This window comes from Saprolegnia parasitica (genome assembly GCF_000151545.1).
Source record: "Saprolegnia parasitica CBS 223.65 unplaced genomic scaffold supercont2.9, whole genome shotgun sequence".
In the NCBI taxonomy this organism is placed as follows: Eukaryota; Oomycota; class Saprolegniomycetes; order Saprolegniales; family Saprolegniaceae; genus Saprolegnia; species Saprolegnia parasitica.
The window spans coordinates 95,612-114,014 of NW_012156403.1; the positions used below are offsets into that span (position 1 = coordinate 95,612).

General features: G+C 60.8%; 9 protein-coding genes across 9 annotated transcripts; 5 read left to right on the forward strand and 4 right to left on the reverse strand.

The window, feature by feature from the left end:
- Positions 1 to 222: 222 nt before the first annotated feature.
- On the forward strand, positions 223 to 858 carry SPRG_03480 (hypothetical protein; the record flags this gene model as incomplete). The annotated part of the gene is made up of 1 exon (XM_012342068.1): positions 223 to 858. One exon carries the CDS (start codon positions 223 to 225, stop codon positions 856 to 858), a length of 636 nt encoding a protein of 211 aa, XP_012197458.1.
- Positions 859 to 896: 38 nt separating this feature from the next.
- On the reverse strand, positions 897 to 3,781 carry SPRG_03481 (hypothetical protein; the record flags this gene model as incomplete). The annotated part of the gene is made up of 3 exons (XM_012342069.1): positions 897 to 2,792; positions 2,839 to 3,429; positions 3,482 to 3,781. 3 exons carry the CDS (start codon positions 3,779 to 3,781, stop codon positions 1,041 to 1,043), a joined length of 2,643 nt encoding a protein of 880 aa, XP_012197459.1. The 3' UTR covers positions 897 to 1,040.
- A 322-nt stretch (positions 3,782 to 4,103) lies between these two features.
- SPRG_03482 (hypothetical protein) lies at positions 4,104 to 4,793 on the forward strand. The gene is made up of 3 exons (XM_012342070.1): positions 4,104 to 4,371; positions 4,423 to 4,538; positions 4,588 to 4,793. Exons 1-3 carry the CDS (start codon positions 4,116 to 4,118, stop codon positions 4,738 to 4,740), a joined length of 525 nt encoding a protein of 174 aa, XP_012197460.1. The 5' UTR covers positions 4,104 to 4,115; the 3' UTR covers positions 4,741 to 4,793.
- A 560-nt stretch (positions 4,794 to 5,353) lies between these two features.
- Positions 5,354 to 7,071, forward strand: SPRG_03483 (hypothetical protein; the record flags this gene model as incomplete). The annotated part of the gene is made up of 2 exons (XM_012342071.1): positions 5,354 to 6,157; positions 6,181 to 7,071. The coding sequence occupies 2 exons, from the start codon at positions 5,354 to 5,356 to the stop codon at positions 7,069 to 7,071; spliced, it is 1,695 nt and encodes a 564-aa protein (XP_012197461.1).
- Positions 7,072 to 7,311: 240 nt separating this feature from the next.
- SPRG_03484 (hypothetical protein) lies at positions 7,312 to 10,693 on the reverse strand (the record flags this gene model as incomplete). Its single annotated transcript, XM_012342072.1, has 3 exons — positions 9,116 to 10,693; positions 8,144 to 9,067; positions 7,312 to 8,095 (listed from the first exon to the last, which is right to left on the reverse strand). Exons 1-3 carry the CDS (start codon positions 10,675 to 10,677, stop codon positions 7,312 to 7,314), a joined length of 3,270 nt encoding a protein of 1,089 aa, XP_012197462.1. The 5' UTR covers positions 10,678 to 10,693.
- A 112-nt stretch (positions 10,694 to 10,805) lies between these two features.
- SPRG_03485 (hypothetical protein) lies at positions 10,806 to 11,438 on the reverse strand (the record flags this gene model as incomplete). The annotated part of the gene is made up of 1 exon (XM_012342073.1): positions 10,806 to 11,438. The coding sequence occupies one exon, from the start codon at positions 11,436 to 11,438 to the stop codon at positions 10,806 to 10,808; it is 633 nt and encodes a 210-aa protein (XP_012197463.1).
- Positions 11,439 to 12,206: 768 nt separating this feature from the next.
- SPRG_03486 (hypothetical protein) lies at positions 12,207 to 13,224 on the reverse strand (the record flags this gene model as incomplete). Its single annotated transcript, XM_012342074.1, has 1 exon — positions 12,207 to 13,224. The coding sequence occupies exon 1, from the start codon at positions 13,185 to 13,187 to the stop codon at positions 12,207 to 12,209; it is 981 nt and encodes a 326-aa protein (XP_012197464.1). The 5' UTR covers positions 13,188 to 13,224.
- A 690-nt stretch (positions 13,225 to 13,914) lies between these two features.
- SPRG_03487 (hypothetical protein) lies at positions 13,915 to 15,876 on the forward strand (the record flags this gene model as incomplete). The annotated part of the gene is made up of 1 exon (XM_012342075.1): positions 13,915 to 15,876. The coding sequence occupies one exon, from the start codon at positions 13,915 to 13,917 to the stop codon at positions 15,700 to 15,702; it is 1,788 nt and encodes a 595-aa protein (XP_012197465.1). The 3' UTR covers positions 15,703 to 15,876.
- A 615-nt stretch (positions 15,877 to 16,491) lies between these two features.
- SPRG_03488 (hypothetical protein) lies at positions 16,492 to 18,178 on the forward strand (the record flags this gene model as incomplete). The annotated part of the gene is made up of 2 exons (XM_012342076.1): positions 16,492 to 18,068; positions 18,142 to 18,178. 2 exons carry the CDS (start codon positions 16,492 to 16,494, stop codon positions 18,176 to 18,178), a joined length of 1,614 nt encoding a protein of 537 aa, XP_012197466.1.
- Positions 18,179 to 18,403: the final 225 nt, after the last annotated feature.

The window sequence follows — 18,403 nt, forward strand, 5'->3', positions numbered from 1 at the left end:
GGGTCTGGGCAACATGAAGCTGCCCGGCGGTTCAATCGCAACGGTCCATTCACGGCGCGCTTCGATCCCGCGATACCGTTCATGTCCACTTCAATAATAGACGTCCCTTGGGCGTGTCGCAGTCCCAGACCGCGTCCGTGCGTCAGTCATTTCCCGCGTCATTCCGCAACGTGCGCAATGACAATAACAATAGCGCGTCCTTGGAGCGAGGCGCAGAGTGCCATGGCCGTGCTGACCCAACCGCACCTGATGCAGTGCATCTTTGCGTACCAGCCAAGCGCTCTCTCGATGGCGCTCGCCTTGACCTTCCGGCGGTTAAAGGCAGCGCTGGCGCAGAATCCAGCCCTCGTCGTTGCCGACGGTGCGCCTTTCCGGGGCTACGTCTTGTGCAAGCTCGTCGAAGCTGAGCACACACAGCTGGCCCTCGAGCTCTTGCGCTGCTTTCCAGCGCCGTACGAGCTTCGGCTACCGGCCATCCCCGACCCCAGCGTCTACGCCATTGACAACGCAGTGCGCACGCAGAACGTTGAGTTGCTCCGCCGGCTTCTCGAACGTGGCTTTGGCAAATCGTCCACAGCCGCCATGGACACGGCGGCCGCCAACGGCAGCATGATTGCGCTGCAGCTGTTGCACGAGTACCGCTCCGACGGCTGCACCAAGGCCGCTTTCAAGGCCGCTTCAAAGCGTCGACATATCCACGTCCTGGCGTTCCTCCGCCGCCACCGACCGCTGGACGAGAACGTGCGGCCACAGCGACCTGGCAGTTTTCTGCCACCGGAGCTCGCCAGAGCCGTGGGGTCGTCGAGCATGATGCCTCAAACGTCCGACACGACGCAAGCGTTGTGTGTCGTGCAGTAGCAATAGTCGTGGTTCATGTAGCATCTCCAAGAGTAAGACTAAGAATAGGCTAAGAAATAGCGCCGCTTGATATCAAGAGTGCATGTAAACCGATCCTTGAAAGGAATGTATGTTTGACACACATCTCAAATGTCCCAGCGTGCGATGAATGACTTTATCGCTGCCGTGGACATAACAAATGGCTAGTACTCGCCTTGAACGCGGGCGTTGGTCGGGTCGAAGACGCACTTGGTGTGCAGCGTCGCGGGCACGCGTCGCTCGTTGAGCGTCTCGATCTCGTAGACGCCGTCCTTGACAAACTGGGGCGTGACGACGGCGCCGTCAGGGTGCTGGATGTATCCGTAGCCAACGCTCTTGCCGACGGTGTGGCCGAACGCGCACCGGCGCACAAACCCGACGCACGCGCCGTCGCGCCAAATGGCTTCGTTGCCCTTGAGCGGAATGTGCTCGTTGGGCGTGAGGCAGATGAGCTTCTTGGTGACCCCGTTTGCTTTCTGCGCCGCAAGGACGTCACGCCCGCTAAAGGCCTTGTCAAGCTTGCACGTAAAGAGCATGCCGGCCTCGACCGGCGTATCGTCGCTCCGGAGATCCTCGTGCCAGTGCTTGTAGCCCTTCTCGACACTCAGCGCGTCCATCGCCAAGTACCCGGCGTTGCGGATGCCGAGGGCCTCGCCGGTCGTCCAGAGCGCGTCGTACACAGCGTCGCAAGCGTCTTTTGGGATGTGCAGCTCGTACCCGAGCTCGCCCACGAACGTCAGCCGAAGCATGCGAAAGGTATGCCCGGCAATCGTCACCAATCGGTGCGTCGAGAACGGAAACGCGTCGTTCGAGAGGTCGTCGCCTGTGAGCTTCTCGAGGAGCGGGCGACTCAGCGGCCCCTGGACGCTAAGGACACCAAAGTCGTCGGTAAAGTCTTCCAGCGACGTCTTGGGAAAGCGCCGCAAGAGCGAAGCAATCCACGCATAGTCGTGGGTGGCCGACGCGCCGCCGGCCGTGATGTAGAACGTCGTCGCATCCACTTGGCTGACCGTGAGGTCGCACTCGGTGCCGCCAACGTCGTTGCACATGAGCGTATACACGGTCGAGCCCGGGCCTTTCATCTTGTTGGTGCAAATGTACTCGATCGCCGCCGGTGCGTCGTCGCCCGACAAGACAAACTTGCCAAAGTAGCTCTGGTCGAAGAGCACGACGTTCTCGCGGCAGGCGCGGGCCTCGGCGCCGACAATGTCGTGGCTCCCGGGCCACCCAAACGTGTTGTCGGCTTCGATCGCACGCAAGTACGGGTCGTCCGCGTGCGGCGTATGGTTGTAGTTGCCGTAGTAGGTGTAGGGCTTGACGGCCACGTCGCCTTGGCTGTGGACGTCGGCAAAGTACCCCGGGCGCTCGTAGCCGTGGCGCGTCTGGAACACGCAGTTGGCGGCCTTGAGCTTGGCGTGGAAGGGCGTGAGCCGGATGTTGCGCCCGCCGAGCGGCTCGTCGTGCGGGAAGACGATCGAGTAGTTCTTAGCGTACGCTTCGTGGGACCGCTCCCGGTTCCAGGCTTTGTGGCCGAGCATGCTTGGGTGGTAGCGCTGAATGTCGTACGAGAACATGTCGATGGTCGGGCGACCGGCCGTGACCCAGTGCGCGAGCTGCTGCCCGGCGCCACCCGCCAGCATGATACCCGCCGAGTTGAAGCCGCAGCCAAGGAAGAAGCCTCGGACGCCCGGCATCTCGCCGAGAAGCGCCTTGTGGTCGGGCGTGAACGACTCGGGCCCGCACACGGTCGAGCGCACGCCGGTAGCTTCGATGATCGGAACGCGGTTCACGGCGCCGTTGATGTGCGTCGAGAAGACGTCCCAGTCCAAGTCAAAGAGCGAGAAGGCAAACTCATTCTGGACCTTCTCCCAGAAGATCGGGTTGGGCTCGTAGCCGCCGACTTGGAGGACGTCGCCCTAGGTCGTGTGCTATCGAAAGAAGAGGAGATGAGGTGGGATGTACCTGGAGCTTGAGGTACACGGAGGCGTCGTGGTCCCGGACGTTGGGCATGTTTTGAATGCCCTCGATGCGCTCCGTGACGACGTACGCGTGGTGCATGGCGCAGAGCGGAATGTCCTTCCCCACCATCTTGGCAATGTAGTTGGACCAGACGCCGGCGGCGTTGACGACACGCTTGGTGCGGATGACGTGGCCGCCACCGAGCTGGACGCCGACGACCTGCGTCTCGTCCTTGCCGGCGGCCTCGGTGAGGATCGCCTCGACGGGCGTCTTTTCGAAAATCTTGGCGCCGTGGAGCTTGGCGCCTTTGGCCAAGGCCGCGACCCAGCTCGAGGGGTCGATGGTTCCGTCGCCCGGCGAGTAGAGCGTGCCCTTGAGGTCCGAGACGTTCATGAGCGGGTAGAGCGCTTTCGTGTCGGCCGGCGACAGCACCTCGGCGTGGATGTCAAAGTACTTGCCGAGCGTCGCGAGCCGCTGGTACTCGGAGAGGCGCTCCGCGTTGGCAGCAATGAAGAGACCACCGTTCTCGACCCAGCCCGTCGAGACGCCGGTCTCGGCCTCGAGCGACTTGGCCAAGTGGCGCGTGTGGTTGATCTATTACAGCGTTGCACATGAGTCGACGTGGTGCGAGTCGAGGCGGACGCACGAGCTGGATGTCAATGTCGCTGGGCCGGAGCCGCCAGAGAAGGCCAGCGCTGTGCCACGTCGTGCCCGCCGTGAGCTGGTCCTTCTCGACGAGCACGGCGTCGACGCCCATTTGGCTCAAGTGGTACAAGGTCGACGCGCCGATGGAGCCGCCGCCAATGACAACGACGTCCGCGGATGACGGGAGTCCGTCGGTGGGCGCCGCCGTCGAGAACGGACGCGACCACGAGGCCAGCGATGGGCGCCGGGCGTGCTTCTGGAGGTACCGGCGCATGGGAAAATGGGCTTCGGGGATGACCATCGGCGAAAGATCTTTCAGAAAGGCGCACTTAGCGCGGAACTTCAACCAGCAAGTCAGCATGAATTCGCTTAGATAAGCTCGAAAAGAGCCATTTTAAATCGCTGTCTCTGGTATACCCGCGACAAGCGAGATGGCGTCGAGCAACCAATGTGCGTTGCGCGGAGCTACGTACTGCATCAGAGTGTTTTGCTGGGCAGCGTCGTAACGTCGGTCATGTGTGCGTGCTGCTGGCGCCACTATTTCGAATCAACCGCGCTCGACGCACTTTTTAAGGTAATGTCGACGCGTCTAGCGGCGCTCGATGTCATTGGCTGAAATTTAGTTGGAATTTCGAATGTTGAAGCGAGTGGCTCCGCTTTTGACCGGCGCCCAGCGCCGCTTTGCGAGCATCGACACGGGCTGGCCGATCCGCAAGGTCATCGAGAACCACAGCGCGCGCGGCAAGTACGAGGTCGTCAAGGACCTCGAGGTCGGCCTCGTGCTCGTGGCGTCCGAGGTCAAGAGCATCCGCGACGGCAACTGCGATATCTCGGCCGCCTTTGCCGCGGAGTACGCCGGCGAGCTCTACCTGCATCAAATGTACATTCCCGGTACGACCATAGGCGTGACGAGGCACGTCGACGAACCGTCTAATGCAATAGTCTGGCGACATGGCATCATCGGGCGCCACGAGACGTACCGCGAGCGCAAGATCCTCGCGCATCGGCACGAGATCAAGCGCATCATCGAGTTTGCTCGGCAGCCCAACGCGCATTTGGTATGGAGGCATCGGTCATCCTCGTGTATTGACTCACGGCGAATTCCAGGTACCTCTGCGCGTGCACTTGGGCACGACCAACTGGATCAAGATTCAACTGGGCCTCTGCACCAAGAAGAAGGGCCCCGACACACGCAAGCGCGAAGACGAGCGCGATGTGAAGCAGCAGATTCGCCGCGCGCTGAAAAGCGACGACTACTAACTAGACTTGATTTCCTTCGGCGACGTACATGCACCCTAGCACCCCACACGCCCAGCGACGCACTTGGTTGCCTGTGATCTGGCCTTTGCAACCGGCATGGTCAGTCGCCGCTTCGACGCGCGTGCGAGGCTGAGCGCGTGCGTCACGATGGACACTGCGGTGTTACGTGGCACGCCGACCGTACAGTACGGCAATTTAACCCAGTAAACATACCTGTCGACGACGTATGGTTGCGCTGGTCCATGTGGCTCAAGGAGGTGCCAATCGTGTCCACCTCGCGTCGTCTACGCAGCTCTGGGCCACGACGACGGCCTCACCAAGGGCTTGCCCATCCTGTCGTGTCCTGCCTGCGATATGCGTCACACGGTCCAGGTACCAAAATCGGGCCAATCAACGCGCATGAGTGGTAGGATTTCAGCCAATCCCTTGCGATGCTTCGGTCTGCAAAAAATCCATTTCGGATACCGGATACTGGCGAATCGGCGGCGAGCATGCGAACCATCTCTGCCGGCTATCCGGATAATCGAACTCTGTCGTTTGGACCGTTTTTCGGTGGTCGTATGACACAACGGACTCTCGCGTTACCTTCGCGGTCGAGGCCAGCAGCAGTAGCATGACGAGCGTGCGGAGTGACCGCAGCTACCTCCGCCCGAGCGAGTCGCACTACCGGGCATCTGAAGCAGAGAACGATCGGCGGCCCATCATCAGCGACGTCAACGACGTGAGCCTCCTCGCCGAGCCCTCGGTGCGGGCCAAGAACACGATGTGGAAGCTCGGCCAGCGCATCACGTACTCGGCCGAGGCGCGCTTCTTCACGTTCCTCGGCCAGCTGCTTGACCGCGAGCAGAGCGTCATGGACCCGCGCCTGCCCGGCTTCAATGCCAACAACGCATCGTTCTTGACGCCGCTGCCGGACGCCAACAACAGCCAGCGCATCCAGCGCCACCCGACGCTCTACAACGCGCACAACGCCGTGCACTTGCCACCGCTGCCGCCTCTCGACTTTGCGCCCACCAAGTACCGCAAGCGCCCGCGCAGCATGAGCTTGACCAACTACCACCGGTGGTCGCACGACTTTCCATCGATCCGCCCGGGCATGTCGGTGCGCGTCGTCCGCGCCGAGCGCACCCACGACGGCGTCGCACAGTACGTCATCAACGTCGTCGATCTGCACACAAAGGTGCTCTGGGTCGTCCGGAAGCGCTTCCGGGACCTCTACCGCTTCCGGAAGGAGGTCAAAGCGCTTTGCCGCGCCAGCCCGTACGGCGACCAGCTCAAGTACCTCTTTGACATTCCGTTTCCGACGCGCAGCGTCGTGGCGAAGGCGCCCGAGATGATCCTCCGCCGGCGGCTGGTCCTCGATACCTTTCTGCGCAACATTGCGTCGCTGAACCCCGACACGCCGTTGCACGTGGCGGTCCTCGGAAGCTCCAAACCGAGCTCTGCACGATCGAGTTTATCCGGCGCCTCGGGGCCATCGACCCGTACGAAGACCCGACCGACCTCGAGCTCAAGTGGCTCGCGTTCGACTTGTTTCGGAACCTCAACAGCTGCTGCACGATCGAGGGCGACACGTGCCAGCGCTTCGTGCACGTCTTCCGGAACCGTGTCGCCGTCGTCCAGGCCTGCGTCGTCGCGATTGCCGTCGACCACAAGAAGCTGGCACGTGACGCGCTCCGGGACCTCCGCCGCGTCACGACGCAGATCGAAAAGTACGTGCTCGACACGCTCGAGCCGCAGTACCGGCGCACGATTGCAGCCGCACTGAGCGACTCGCACACGATCGAAGCTGTCGACGACGCGATCGAGGAGATTGTGCACGTGACGGTCGAGGACGCGGTCATGGTGCCGCTCCAGGAGCAGATCCAGTACCTCGTGCAGCTCACGATCGACCACGCGCTCGAGGCGACCGTGACGCAGACCATGGAGCACAAGCTGTTTGGCAAGTCGCAGACGTTTTTCGGAATTCCTGAGTCGCTCCAATCGGACTCGAACTGGGGCAAGGCCTGCTACCACTTGAGCATGATGGAGGAGCGCATGCTGCCGTGCGAGAAGCTCAAGGAGCTCGTGCTCTCGGCCGGCGAGATCTTCCGCGCGTGCCAGGAAAAGGGTTTTGCGTACACGGAGAGCATGTCGGCCATGAACGCGGACGACTTTCTGCCGATTCATATTTACGTGGTCGTGCACTCGGGGCTCCAGCGGCCGTACTTTGCCAAGGAATTCCTCGGCGCCATGATCCACCCGTCCAAAATGCTGGGCGAAACCGGGTACTTCCTCACCATGTTTGAAGCCGCGCTCAAGTACGTGACCGAGAGCATGTCGGATCCGTAGTCGCTCGCGGAATCGGTAGCCTTTAACCGAGTAATGCAAACGGCAATGCCACGCTCCGCAATCGCACGCGCTCGTGCAGTGGCTCGTGCGACGCGAGTCTGATAGATTGATACTTTGATACATATAGGAATGCATATCGACGAGGACCCCACTCAAGTCATCAACACCGAGACGAAATGCACACGGAGTGCTGGCCATGTTTCTTTACAAGACCAAGACAAGACGGTTTTTAGAGTCATCTTAGAGCTGGGCCATCCACTCCTGCAGCGCGTCACCGGCCGACTCGTACCGGCGCGTCGTGTCCTTGAGCTGGTGCATGTAGTAGATCCCGAGGTAGAACTCGTCAAAGACCATGCGGGACGCGGCGGTGCTGCCGCGGACCGCCTTGCGAAACATGAGCTCGCCGTCGGTGCGGCACGACTCCTTGTCGAGACCCGCAATCTCGGTGAGGAAGCGGCAAAACTTGGCGACCGTGAGGCTGATGCGACCGTCGTCGCCAGCGTCGCCACCGGTCGCAAAGTAATCAAAGAGCGGCCAGAGGACCGTCTCGACGTCGGTGCCGACGTAAATGGGCTTTTGGCGCCGGCCGCCGACCTGGAATCGGCCCCAGTCGACGTCGTACCACGCTTTTTGCAGCTTCTCGCGCACCGACATGGGTGTTTGGCACACCGCGTACGAGTGCAAGACGCACGCGCCAAACACCTGGATGAACCCGGGGAGCGTCAGCACCTTTTCGTTGTGCTGCGTCACGACCCCAAACGCCTCGGCGACAACTTCCGACGTAAACGCACTCGGTACGAGCTTGAGGTCTTGAAAACACTGGAGCGCGCCTTGAAGGTGCATCGCAACAGCGTGCGGCTGCGTCGCGGCCAACGTCGCCTGCAGTTGTCGTTCGAGGGGCCTCCAGTGCGGCGCTGGCGCCGGCGTAGGCGAGTTTAGGTGATGCGTTGCATACTTGACGAAGAGGGCCACCAGCGGGCGCTCGTAGGCCAAGATGAGGTCGCCCACCTGCGGCAAATCGTACCTACGTCCATCGTGAGAGTCGACCAATTTATATGTGCGCGTGTTTGACCAGGCGATGCTCGGGTCGGTCGGCGGGAGGTCGATTTGGGGCACGGCCTCGCTGGGGTACGCGTGCTTGAGACTGGCTTTCTCGAGGACTGCGCGCTCGACGACGGCGGTCTCGTGTTCGAGGACGGCGAGGAGCTTTTCTTGGTTTTGTAAAATGTCATCGCTGAGCTTGTTCTGCCGCGCCCACGACGGCTCGGGATTCTCATCCGGTGCCAGCAAGTGCCGCCAAAAGCCGTCAAGGTGGGCTTGCAGTGCCGGGTCGGCCGCCTCGTTTCGCATCGCCTCTAAATAGTCGTGGAGACCATTGACAAACGCTGGCAGCGTCAGCGGGGCCGCCGAAAAGTAGCTTCCGAGTGGCGCGAGGACGTCGAGGGTGTCGGTGACGGCGCCCGCCGGTGCGAGCGTCGACTGCACGAGCTCGTAGCAGCTGCCGAGTGACATCCGCGGCGTCCAGCCGTCGTTCGTGGGTGCGTCGGCATGAATGCCGAAGAGCTGCGTGAGCCGATCGACGACGAGGTCCTTACCGAGCTGTACGAGGCTGTGCGGAAGCGCCCACGCCGCGTCGACGGTGCACAGTGCCGTGAGATGCGTCGCGAGCGACGCATTTGCAGCTTCGATTTCCGCCACGCGCGCCTCTTCCCGAAGGAGCTTCTTGGAGAGTGCCTCGACTGCGATACGTGTGTCATGCGTGACGAACTGGTACCGCTCGACGTCCGCCAGTAGCACCTTGTTGTACTGGTCGAGGGACTTGGCAAACTTGGTCTGGTCGTCAAGGGCGGCCTCGAGCGTGGTGACCCGGGCGTCGAGCCACTTGGTGGCTTTTGACAGCGTAGCTGCTGCCCGCCACTGGAGCAACCAGCGGCGAATGCCGGTCGCCCGATCGATCTGACGCATAACGTACGCCACAAACCCATGCTTTGCTGAGCTGGAGCTCGCCCCGAAGCTGCGTCAAGACATCGGTTGCTCGGTCAACCGGTGCTCAAGCTGCCGCGTCGACTCTTCGATCTTGGCCTTTTGCCGAGAGAGCGCAAAGACGCACTCCTTCGCTTCGTGGAGCTCTTGCACTTGAGCCGACGCTGTCGCGATGGCCGACTGCAGCACATCGCCCTGCGTCGCGCCCCGCCACGTGGTCAGCGCCCGCCGGGTCGAGTCGAGGCCGCGCAGTTGCATCCACCGATCGAGTCGGCGCAATGCGTGGCGGCGATGGCGGTTCCGGACCGTAACGTGGTGGCTTTCCGCCCGCCACCGCCGAAACGACATATCCAGGGTCTGCATCCGCCACTTTGTGGAGTGCGCTTCCATAAGGAGAAGCATGCACTGCAGCGACGTCTCACGGGCGTGGCGTCGGTACTCCTTGACCATTGTCGTCGCCATGGCCGCGCGGTGCTCGCCGGCCTGGAGCTGTCCCGAACTGCGTAGACAGTGCAGGCCTCGGTCCATGCTGTGCCGCTTCTCTGCGTGGGCCAAGAGGATCATGGCCATCTTGTTGGTTGCGAGTCCCATGCGCGCTTGCCGCCGACGTACCGCCGTCACCAAATGCGCAAACGCCCGTCGGAGCACCGAGGTCGTAGCATGGTCCAAGATGCGGCGAAGCGCCCGCGTTTGTAGTTGGCGCCGCTGCTTGGTCCAGTGCGCTTGGGCCTGCAGCAGCTGCGATTGGCTCGCCTCCATCGCCGCCGCCGAGTCCTGGATTGCTCCGACGCTACTTTCGAGCGCCTGAATGTACGCGCGCAGCTGCGTCTCGTTGGCCGCGTGTGCGGCGACCGACTCTTCAAGATGGGCCACTTTGGTTGCATACGCGGCGTTGGCCAAGTGCGCGGCTTCGAGCTCGGCCTTGAGCGTCTTGGTCTCCCCCAAGTAGGACGCAAAGGACGCGAGCTTGAGGTCGATCGTGTGCAGGAGAGTCTCGCCCTTGCGCGGTTCGTGGACGATGTGGGCCGTCGGCAGCGACACGCGCTTCACCGGCGCGATGCTCATCGCCGCGACGCTGCCGTTGGCATGCAGCGTGTGCCAAAGCGCTTGGCGTTGCGACTCACCGAGGCTCTTGTGCTGCTCCGGCACGGACGAGAGGCTCTTCCGGACGTATCGGGGCTTGGTCTCGTCGACCTCGTGGACCGTCGCTAGCACGCCCTTCTGTGACACGAGATGGTCCCACTCGTGCTCGCCGTCGTCAGTGACACTGACGGTCGTGACGGCGTCGCCGGGCGGCAGGTCGCGGACGCTTGGCAGCGTCGTGTAGCGCGCGGCAGTAGCTGTAGGTTGCACTGGCGGTGGCGGCGCCAACGTCGGTTCCGCTATCGCCGGAGGCATCGGCGGCTTGGCGGGCGGTAGCGACGCGAACGGGTTGCCAGCGTCTGCCACCAGTGTTGGTGCGGCGACCGGTGCTGCTGCAACTGGAGGCACCCGCCATTCGTCGTTCGAGGCCAAGATGCTCCGCTCCGGTGTCTTGACGACCGCCTTCGGCGCTGGCTCCGAGAAGAAGAGGTCGTCGAACGCAGCGTCAAAGTCCACGTCGCCGTCGTCGTCCGTGCTCATCGCCGCGACCTTTCGCAACTGGTCGGTTCCGCCGCATTTTATTCCATTTGCATACAAATTCCAAGATACCAACGGCGTATATTGTTTTGAAATTACGCTATCGTCGGCGACCACTGCCGGTTTCAGGTTCAGGCAACCAAACACCGCGCCAAAACCACGCAGACGACGGCGACCGCCGACGACCCGACGCTCGATGCCGTCGACGGCGGAGCCGTTGTCGCCTTGGACGGCGGTGTCTTTGTGCTACCGCCGGGCGCAGTCGTCGCGTTACCTGGCATCGTCGTACCATTGCCAGGCGCCAGCGTCGTTGCCTGCATCGTCGTTGTCGGCGACACGGTCGTCACTGGCGTCGTCGTGACAGGCAGTGTCGTCGTCATGGGCGTCGCTGTCTGGCTCACGTTGCTCGTGCTCGTACCGTTGTCCGACGGCGTGCGAACGAGACTCGCCGGAACGAGCATGCCGGGTGCGTCCAGTGTCGACGAAGCGTTGATCGCCGACGGCGCGCTGCAGCGAAAGGCCACGTACGGCGACGCCTTGGCCCGCACGCAGCACTGGCGCACCGAGAGCTGACCGCCTGCGTTGTACGCGTGCAGAACGTACACGAGGCCGTCGCAGCAGCCCTCGATGAGCGGGTCGTAGCACTTGGCGCGACCTTGGTTGCCACAGAGCATCCCTTCCTGGCAGCTTACGACCATCCCAGCAAACACAGCGTGGAGGTAGATGACGCTCAGAAGAGCAAAGGCATGGAGCGAGGCTGGCATGGAAGCGAACAGTTGAAGAATGAGGTTTGTGATTGAGGATCTTGATTGTGCCGTTGCTATTTGTGTGCGTGCTGAGGCCGTTGGACGAGCACATTCCAGCTCAACGCCCACATACGAGCTGGTCGTGTCTGCTGATGTTGCTTGGGTCTATACCCGTCAACCGAGTCCTTATTGCTTCTTACTGTTAGTCGATTGGAGGTGATGTGTACCCTCTGGCAGTTTCATTGTTGCACTAGAACAGTCTTTTGACGCTCAACCAAGAGACCCAAACCAAGAGAATCTCAACGCTCAAAGCAAACCGCTTCAACATGTACATAAGTTGGGTATACCTCATTTCGTTCGACTTATGTTGGATTCGGACCTTGATCAAAGAACGAAGAGGGTTTGGTGGTGTAAGATTAGGGATTAGTTGAATGTAAAGAGTGTGTTTGACAATGAATGAGTTTATGGAATTGAAGAGGGGATGATTTGTGAATGTTGAGAGTAGTTTGAGAAGAGGTTTGCCTGCGCTGCGTCGATTTTCCGTACAAGTGTACCTGTGCTCGGGGCGTCAGCCAATCAAACGTCGTTTTCGATGTTTGATTGGCAAATCAAACGCGCGCAGGAAGCTCAGCAGAGTCCGATTTGCATGACGCTCGCTATACAAGGTGAGCGCGTTGCCAAAGCTGCGTCAGAAGCTGCGGTCACGGAAGTGTATCAACATTTCAGAGAGAATATCAATTCAAGAGTGTCAACCAAGCGTGCTCGTATCAATTGCTACAACGACAATTAGCGCCACGGATGGCGCAGTAGAGCGTGGGCAGCCAGTGCGAGCGCGGTGTCGTGCCACGTGTTGATTTTTCCCACGGGAAATTCGTAAATCTCGACAAAGGCGGGCGCTTTGCGCTGCGTGAGCGGGTGGTTGTAGATGAGCGCCCGCTGCTCCGCGGCGGCGTTGGGAAATCGCTGATCGTTCTTGCGCGCTTCGCGTAGGAAGAACCGAGCGAACGCTTGGGCCGCCAAAATCGCATTGTCGCTGTGGTCAATCGCCTCGTAGGGCGAGCCGTTGACACGCATGCCATACTCGTACGCGTGCTTTTCCGGGTGGAACTGCACCCCGTAGATCGGGTACTTCTGGCTCTCGATGGCCGCCACGTACTCGACGCCAGCGCGGTCGACCGAGGTTGCTAGGACGTGAAAGGCGGACGTGAGCGCCGGCGTTGATGCGAACCGGGTCGTTGTGATGCCTTTCCGGTGGTTGTTCATCGTCAGCGGTCGCGTCGCCAGTGCCGCGAAGGCACTCGGCTGGAACGAGAAGACGCGACTCGTCGCAGCCGCCGGCGTGTAGTGGAGCGTCGACGAGAGGTTCATTGCGTTCAGGTCGGTATTGAGAATGCCGGTCGACGAGGTGAGTTGCACGAGCCACTCGAAGCCAAGGCACGTGCCCCAGATGGGAAAGTACGTGCCTTGATCGTTCGCCGCAAGTGCGAGCGCGTAGACGCGGGCGGCTTGGTCGTTGACTGGTGCTGCGCCACCCGGGAAAAGCACGCCGTTGACGCTACTAAGAAGCGCGTCGATCGTGTCGTTGGAGGCCGAGTACGGAATAGGCACGACGCGGCCACCGGCGCTTTCGATCCACTTGACGTAGGACGCAGCGATGTAGTCGACGTCGCGGCCGTAGAATGGCTGCGTCATGACACCAATGATTGGGCGCATGGTGGCGCCCGTCCATGGCACGAGGGCTGCAAGGAGCCACAGCAAGAGCAGCATCGTCGTCGTTCTTGGCAACCGCTCAAGTGCGACGACATATCACCAGTATTAACGCGATGCCATTGGTGCGTCAAAAACAAAGAAGGTCATTTCCGCCAATCAGATCGATTGCCAACCATGCAGTCAATCGGGCAGCGCGAGAGGTAGCTGGCCGGTAATTCCGCTGCGCACATCTCGACTGGAAGAACTGTGTATGGAATCGAATCGATCTGCTATTTGCCGGATCAAGCGCAGTCCCCCAGAGACCGGCGCCTCCGGAGAGCTGCTGTCGAGTCGAGTTCGCAGTACCACTAGCTCTGCGCCCACTCCCGGCCCATGTCGCTCGTCGCCAACTTGAATGTCAACGTCAAACCAAACGACAGCAATATCCGGATATATTTTCCCTGCACAAGGAGGGAGCACTCATCGCAGCAGCCGCCTTTTCGAAGTTACAAGAGGCTACTGGCTACGGCGCTGAGGTGTGTTCGAAGCTGCCAGAGTTAACACACTCATACAGCTGCTTGACCCTATTCCTTGGACATTGCGCTCGTCAGCACTTGTGCAAGCATACACGACATAGAAACCCCACCGCTCCGAGGTTCAGTGCTCGCTGGTGATGCCACGTTTGTTGACACAGTTCAATGCCTTGGCCAATCAAATGCAGGTGGGTCCGACATATTAGCCAATCCAATGCAGTTCAACAAATCAGCGAGCGTAACATGCTTCGGGACCATTCCAGGGATCGTCGATGTTCGAGGTGAGCGCGCTGACGCCGGGACCGCTGCTGTTCCAGTCATGGACGCCCGTCATCGTCTCAATCGATGGCCAGAGCGTGCGCGTCGACTACGGCGCCTCGCACAAGTCGTTCGATGCCACCGGTTGCGCTGCCCATGCCATCGACCCGCCTTTCCTCGTCGAGATTGCCTTTTCCAACAAGAAGAAACTTCTGCTTGACATTGGATCAAGGTCGCTCCGGACGCAGCTCATTGAGCTACTGACCGCTACGGCAACGTCGACCGCCTCCACGGACACCGCCGATAGCGTCCATGATCAGCTACTCAGCGTTGCCACCGCCATCACCGACCGCGCCGCCGTTGCCAAGAAGTCGGACCTTCGACCGTGTAACGTCTCAGTCGCTGATGTCCACGCCCACCTGTGCGGCCTCAAGGATGTCTATGACCACGTAGCAGGACTCCCGTCGCCCCTGGCCCTCTACGACTGGCTGCTTGACACGGAAGCCGCCTACGTCGATCGTCACCGGGACCTGCACGGGTTCACACGCCCTGACGTGTACGCCCACACTGTGTACCAGCAAGATCCGCCGAGCTACGCGCTCGGGACAACGTCGTCGGCGCACCGTCCAGACGTCAACTCGTACGTCGGCGTCTGCTCGTACTGCAAGACAGAGTACGACCGCGCGCTCCTCCCGGTGATCTACGTCACGGACGGTGCGTGGCCGTGTCCGACCTGCCACGAGGCAATCACAGCCGACGTCTACTTCAAGAACCGCTTCGACACGAGGGCGTTCGATGAGCCACTGCACCGAGTCCTCGCGCCATGTCCCACGCGGCGCTGCCCCGGTCGCTTTACGCGATCTGAGATGCAGCGTCTCCACCTCTTTGACGAACCCGCTATCTGCGCCGCCTGCAAACGCTCCGCCTTGTACGAGACGTACCAGATCGCAACCCTCGTCCGCGAGCACCCGTCGATCCGCTACCAGAGCGTCCGCAACGCCGACGGCACGTACATCAGCCTCATGCCCACGCAACGAGAGATGCCGGTTGACGGACTCTGGTCGACCTACCTCCATGAGCTCCACGCTTCTCTGCACGCGCGACGCCACGGCCGTGCAAAGCCGCGACTGCAGATGTTCGAGGTGAGCACGTACATGGTCGAGCTCGAGAGAGCCGTCGCCATGATCCGAGCCCACGACAACGGCGCGTTTCCCATCGACCTTGTCCGCGCCATGCACCGCGACCTGCGCTTCGTCGCCAAGATCGGCCCCATGACACGCTACTGGTCACACCCGATCGTCGTCGCCGCCGCCATCCGCCGCTACGAGCAGTTCATGCACCTCTCCAAGACCCACAAGCATCTCGTCCCGACGCTCGATATCGCGCTTCTCTGGCGCGTGCACATGACGCAGCACGTGGCCTACTGCGCCTACTCGCGCGCGATCGCCAAGAAGGTGTTGTTGCCGCAATGGAATAGTTACGACGACGCGGCGTACGTCAAGACGTGTGTGGCGTGGACCAAGGCGTACCGGGAGCCGTACTCGTCGTACGTGCCGACAGGGACGTCGGTGGCGGCGATGATGAAGAAGGGTGCGTCGGTGGCGGTGGGCGCGTCACGGTTTGTCGGTGTCGACGAGCGTCTGCGCGCGTGCGACGTCATATCACCCGAGAACGACGACAACAACAAGAGCCGCAGCGCGTTGAACGACCAGGCCGCAGCGACGCTCGGCTCCGTTGTGACGGATGATACTGGAATCGACGCGCAGTGGCTTGCCTTGCTTGAAATCGGCTCGACAGCATGAGAGCTGGCCGCGCATATTGGAACGCATTTGTTGTAGTACGACAGTCGCTGTCCAATACTTCCGTGCACGTATGCGACAGTCTTCCTGCATTGAGCTTACAGCCAGTACTGCTGTGTTGATTCACGTGAGGAAACGTCATATCTATCCAACTATCGAACTATCAATATATCTACCTTCCTTTCTATCTAATACGACAGACAGAGGAAAAACACGCGATCTCATTTCACAAGCAAATCTCATTTGGTACAGTGCAATATACAGTATCAATGTATCAATATAGCATAATTGAAATGTGCTTTCCTGCTTGCATGGTCCATGCAAGTGTTCCGATGTCCATGCAGCATGGACATCAAGTGGAAAGAAATCAGCTCAAAATCCTCGCATACGAAGCACTGCGCCCATTGCATGCACGGGAAATTGCATTTGCTGGACATGGGCTCGCGTGCGCCTCCGGCGCAGATCCTTTGGTTGCGCTCGGCCGCCGTCACATCCATTGAGCACATGGACGTCGCTGAGACCTACCACCTTGTCAACGTCGTATCAACGCTGGTATCAACGCCTGCGCTCATGGCCTGCGCTCCGAGTTTGGCAGAGAAGGGACGACACGCGACACGTGGTTCAAGACCGAGGCTTTCTGTTGCGGTTGTTGGAGCAGTGAGCGGCGCCATTCTCAAACTCAAATGGCCAAATGGATTCAAATCAGAGCAGATACCGATACTCCAACTCCACATCGCACATGTTCAACAAAAGCGACCTTGGACCGTGCGTGCCATTCTTCCAATAGCAACCATGTACTACCAAGTCAACGCGTGCGTCAAGGGACCGCTTCCGTTTCAGCCGTGGGTACCCGTCGTCCTCTCGCTCGACGGCCAGCGCCTCTCCGTCGATCACAGGGATACCACCACCAAGGCTTTTGACACGGTCGGGTGCTCGGCCACGGCCACCGACGCGCCCTTTGTCGTTCGGGTTCAATTTCGCAACGGCAAGAAGCTAGTCCTTGACGTGGGCTCGCACGGACTCCAGGCGCAGCTCATTCAGCAGCTGATGACACCGTCAGCCCACAATAACGCCGGCAGCGTCTATGACCAGCTCGTGCGCGTCGCCACCGCCATCAACGACCGCGCGCCACTCGCCAAGAAGTCGGACCTTCCGCCGAGCGGCATCTCGGTCGCCGATGTCCAAGCCCACCTTTGCGGTCTCAAAATTGTCTATGACCACGTAGCAGGACTCCCGTCGCCACTCGCGCTCTACGACTGGCTTCTGGACACAGAAGCTGCCTACGTGTATTGCCACCGGGACTTGCACGGCGCGGCGCACCCCGAAGTATACGCGCACTGCGTGTACCAGCAAGACCCGCTGAGCTACGCGCTCGGGACAACGTCATCCGAGGAGCGCCCGGATGCGACTACGTACGTTGGTGTCTGCGCGTACTGCAGAACCGAGTTTGATGCGGGCACCTTACAGTGGCTACACACGGAGCGTGGTGCGATGCTCTGCACCGCGTGCGACCACGCGCAACGACTCGACGCGTACTTCAAAAACCAGTTTGGATCCACGGCCTACGACATGCCGCTGCGTCTCATTCTTGCCGCGTGCCCCAACCGCCGGTGTACGGGGCGCTTTAGTCTCGCCGACATGCGGCGCATGCACGAGCTCGAGGAGAGCGTCGCGTGCCCCGGGTGCCGCAATCTTGTGACCTACGAGACATACCAGATCGCTACGTTTCTCCGCGAGCACCCAACGATCACGTGCAGCCAAGTGGGTCTCCCGAAACGAACCTACACGACGCGGATTCCGCCCGTGCGGGCGCATGAAGGCGTCGGCAATCGCATCTTGACCGAACCAAAGCTGCCCGTCGACGGTCGCTGGTCGACGTACCTTGCCACCATGCTTGTCAACGTTCAGGTGTACGTCCGAGCAAGCGCAGTGCATGACGACGCAGCCATCTGGCTCTTCCGCGAAGAAATTGACAAGGCCGTCGATATGATCCGAGCCCACGACAACGGCGCGTTTCCCATCGACCTCGTCCGCGCCATGCACCGCGACCTGCGCTTCGTCGCCAAGATCGGCCCCATGACACACTACTGGTCCAACCCAACCGTCGTCGCCGCCGCCATCCGCCGCTACGAGCAGTTCATGCACCTCTCCAAGACCCACAAGCATCTCGTCCCGACCCTCGATATTGCGCTTCTCTGGCGCGTGCACATGACGCAGCACGTGGCCTACTGCGCCTACTCGCGTGCGATCGCCAAGAAGGTGCTGTCGCCGCAATGGAATAGCTACGACGACGCGGCGTACGTCAAGACGTGTGTGGCGTGGACCAAGGCGTACCGGGAGCCGTACTCGTCGTATGTGCCGACGGGGACGTCGGTGGCGGCGATGATGAAGAAGGGTGCGTCGGTGGCGGTGGGTGCGTCACGGTTTGTCGGTGTCGACGAGCGTCTGCGCGCGTGCGACGTCGTGGCTGATGGTGTGACCCCCGAGGACGACGGCGACGACGATTCAAATGACACGGGAAAGTTGACGAGCTGCGATACATTGATGCTAGGGGTGCTCGGGACACCGGTGATCGACGACCGCGTTGGTGCTTTGCCTTTGAATCTTTCGTAGTTTAATCGATCAAATTGCTGTCGCGTTCGGAGTTCCTGAAGCTCACTCTGAGCCAAGACCCAATGCCAGTCCGCCAAGTAATCAGTGGAGC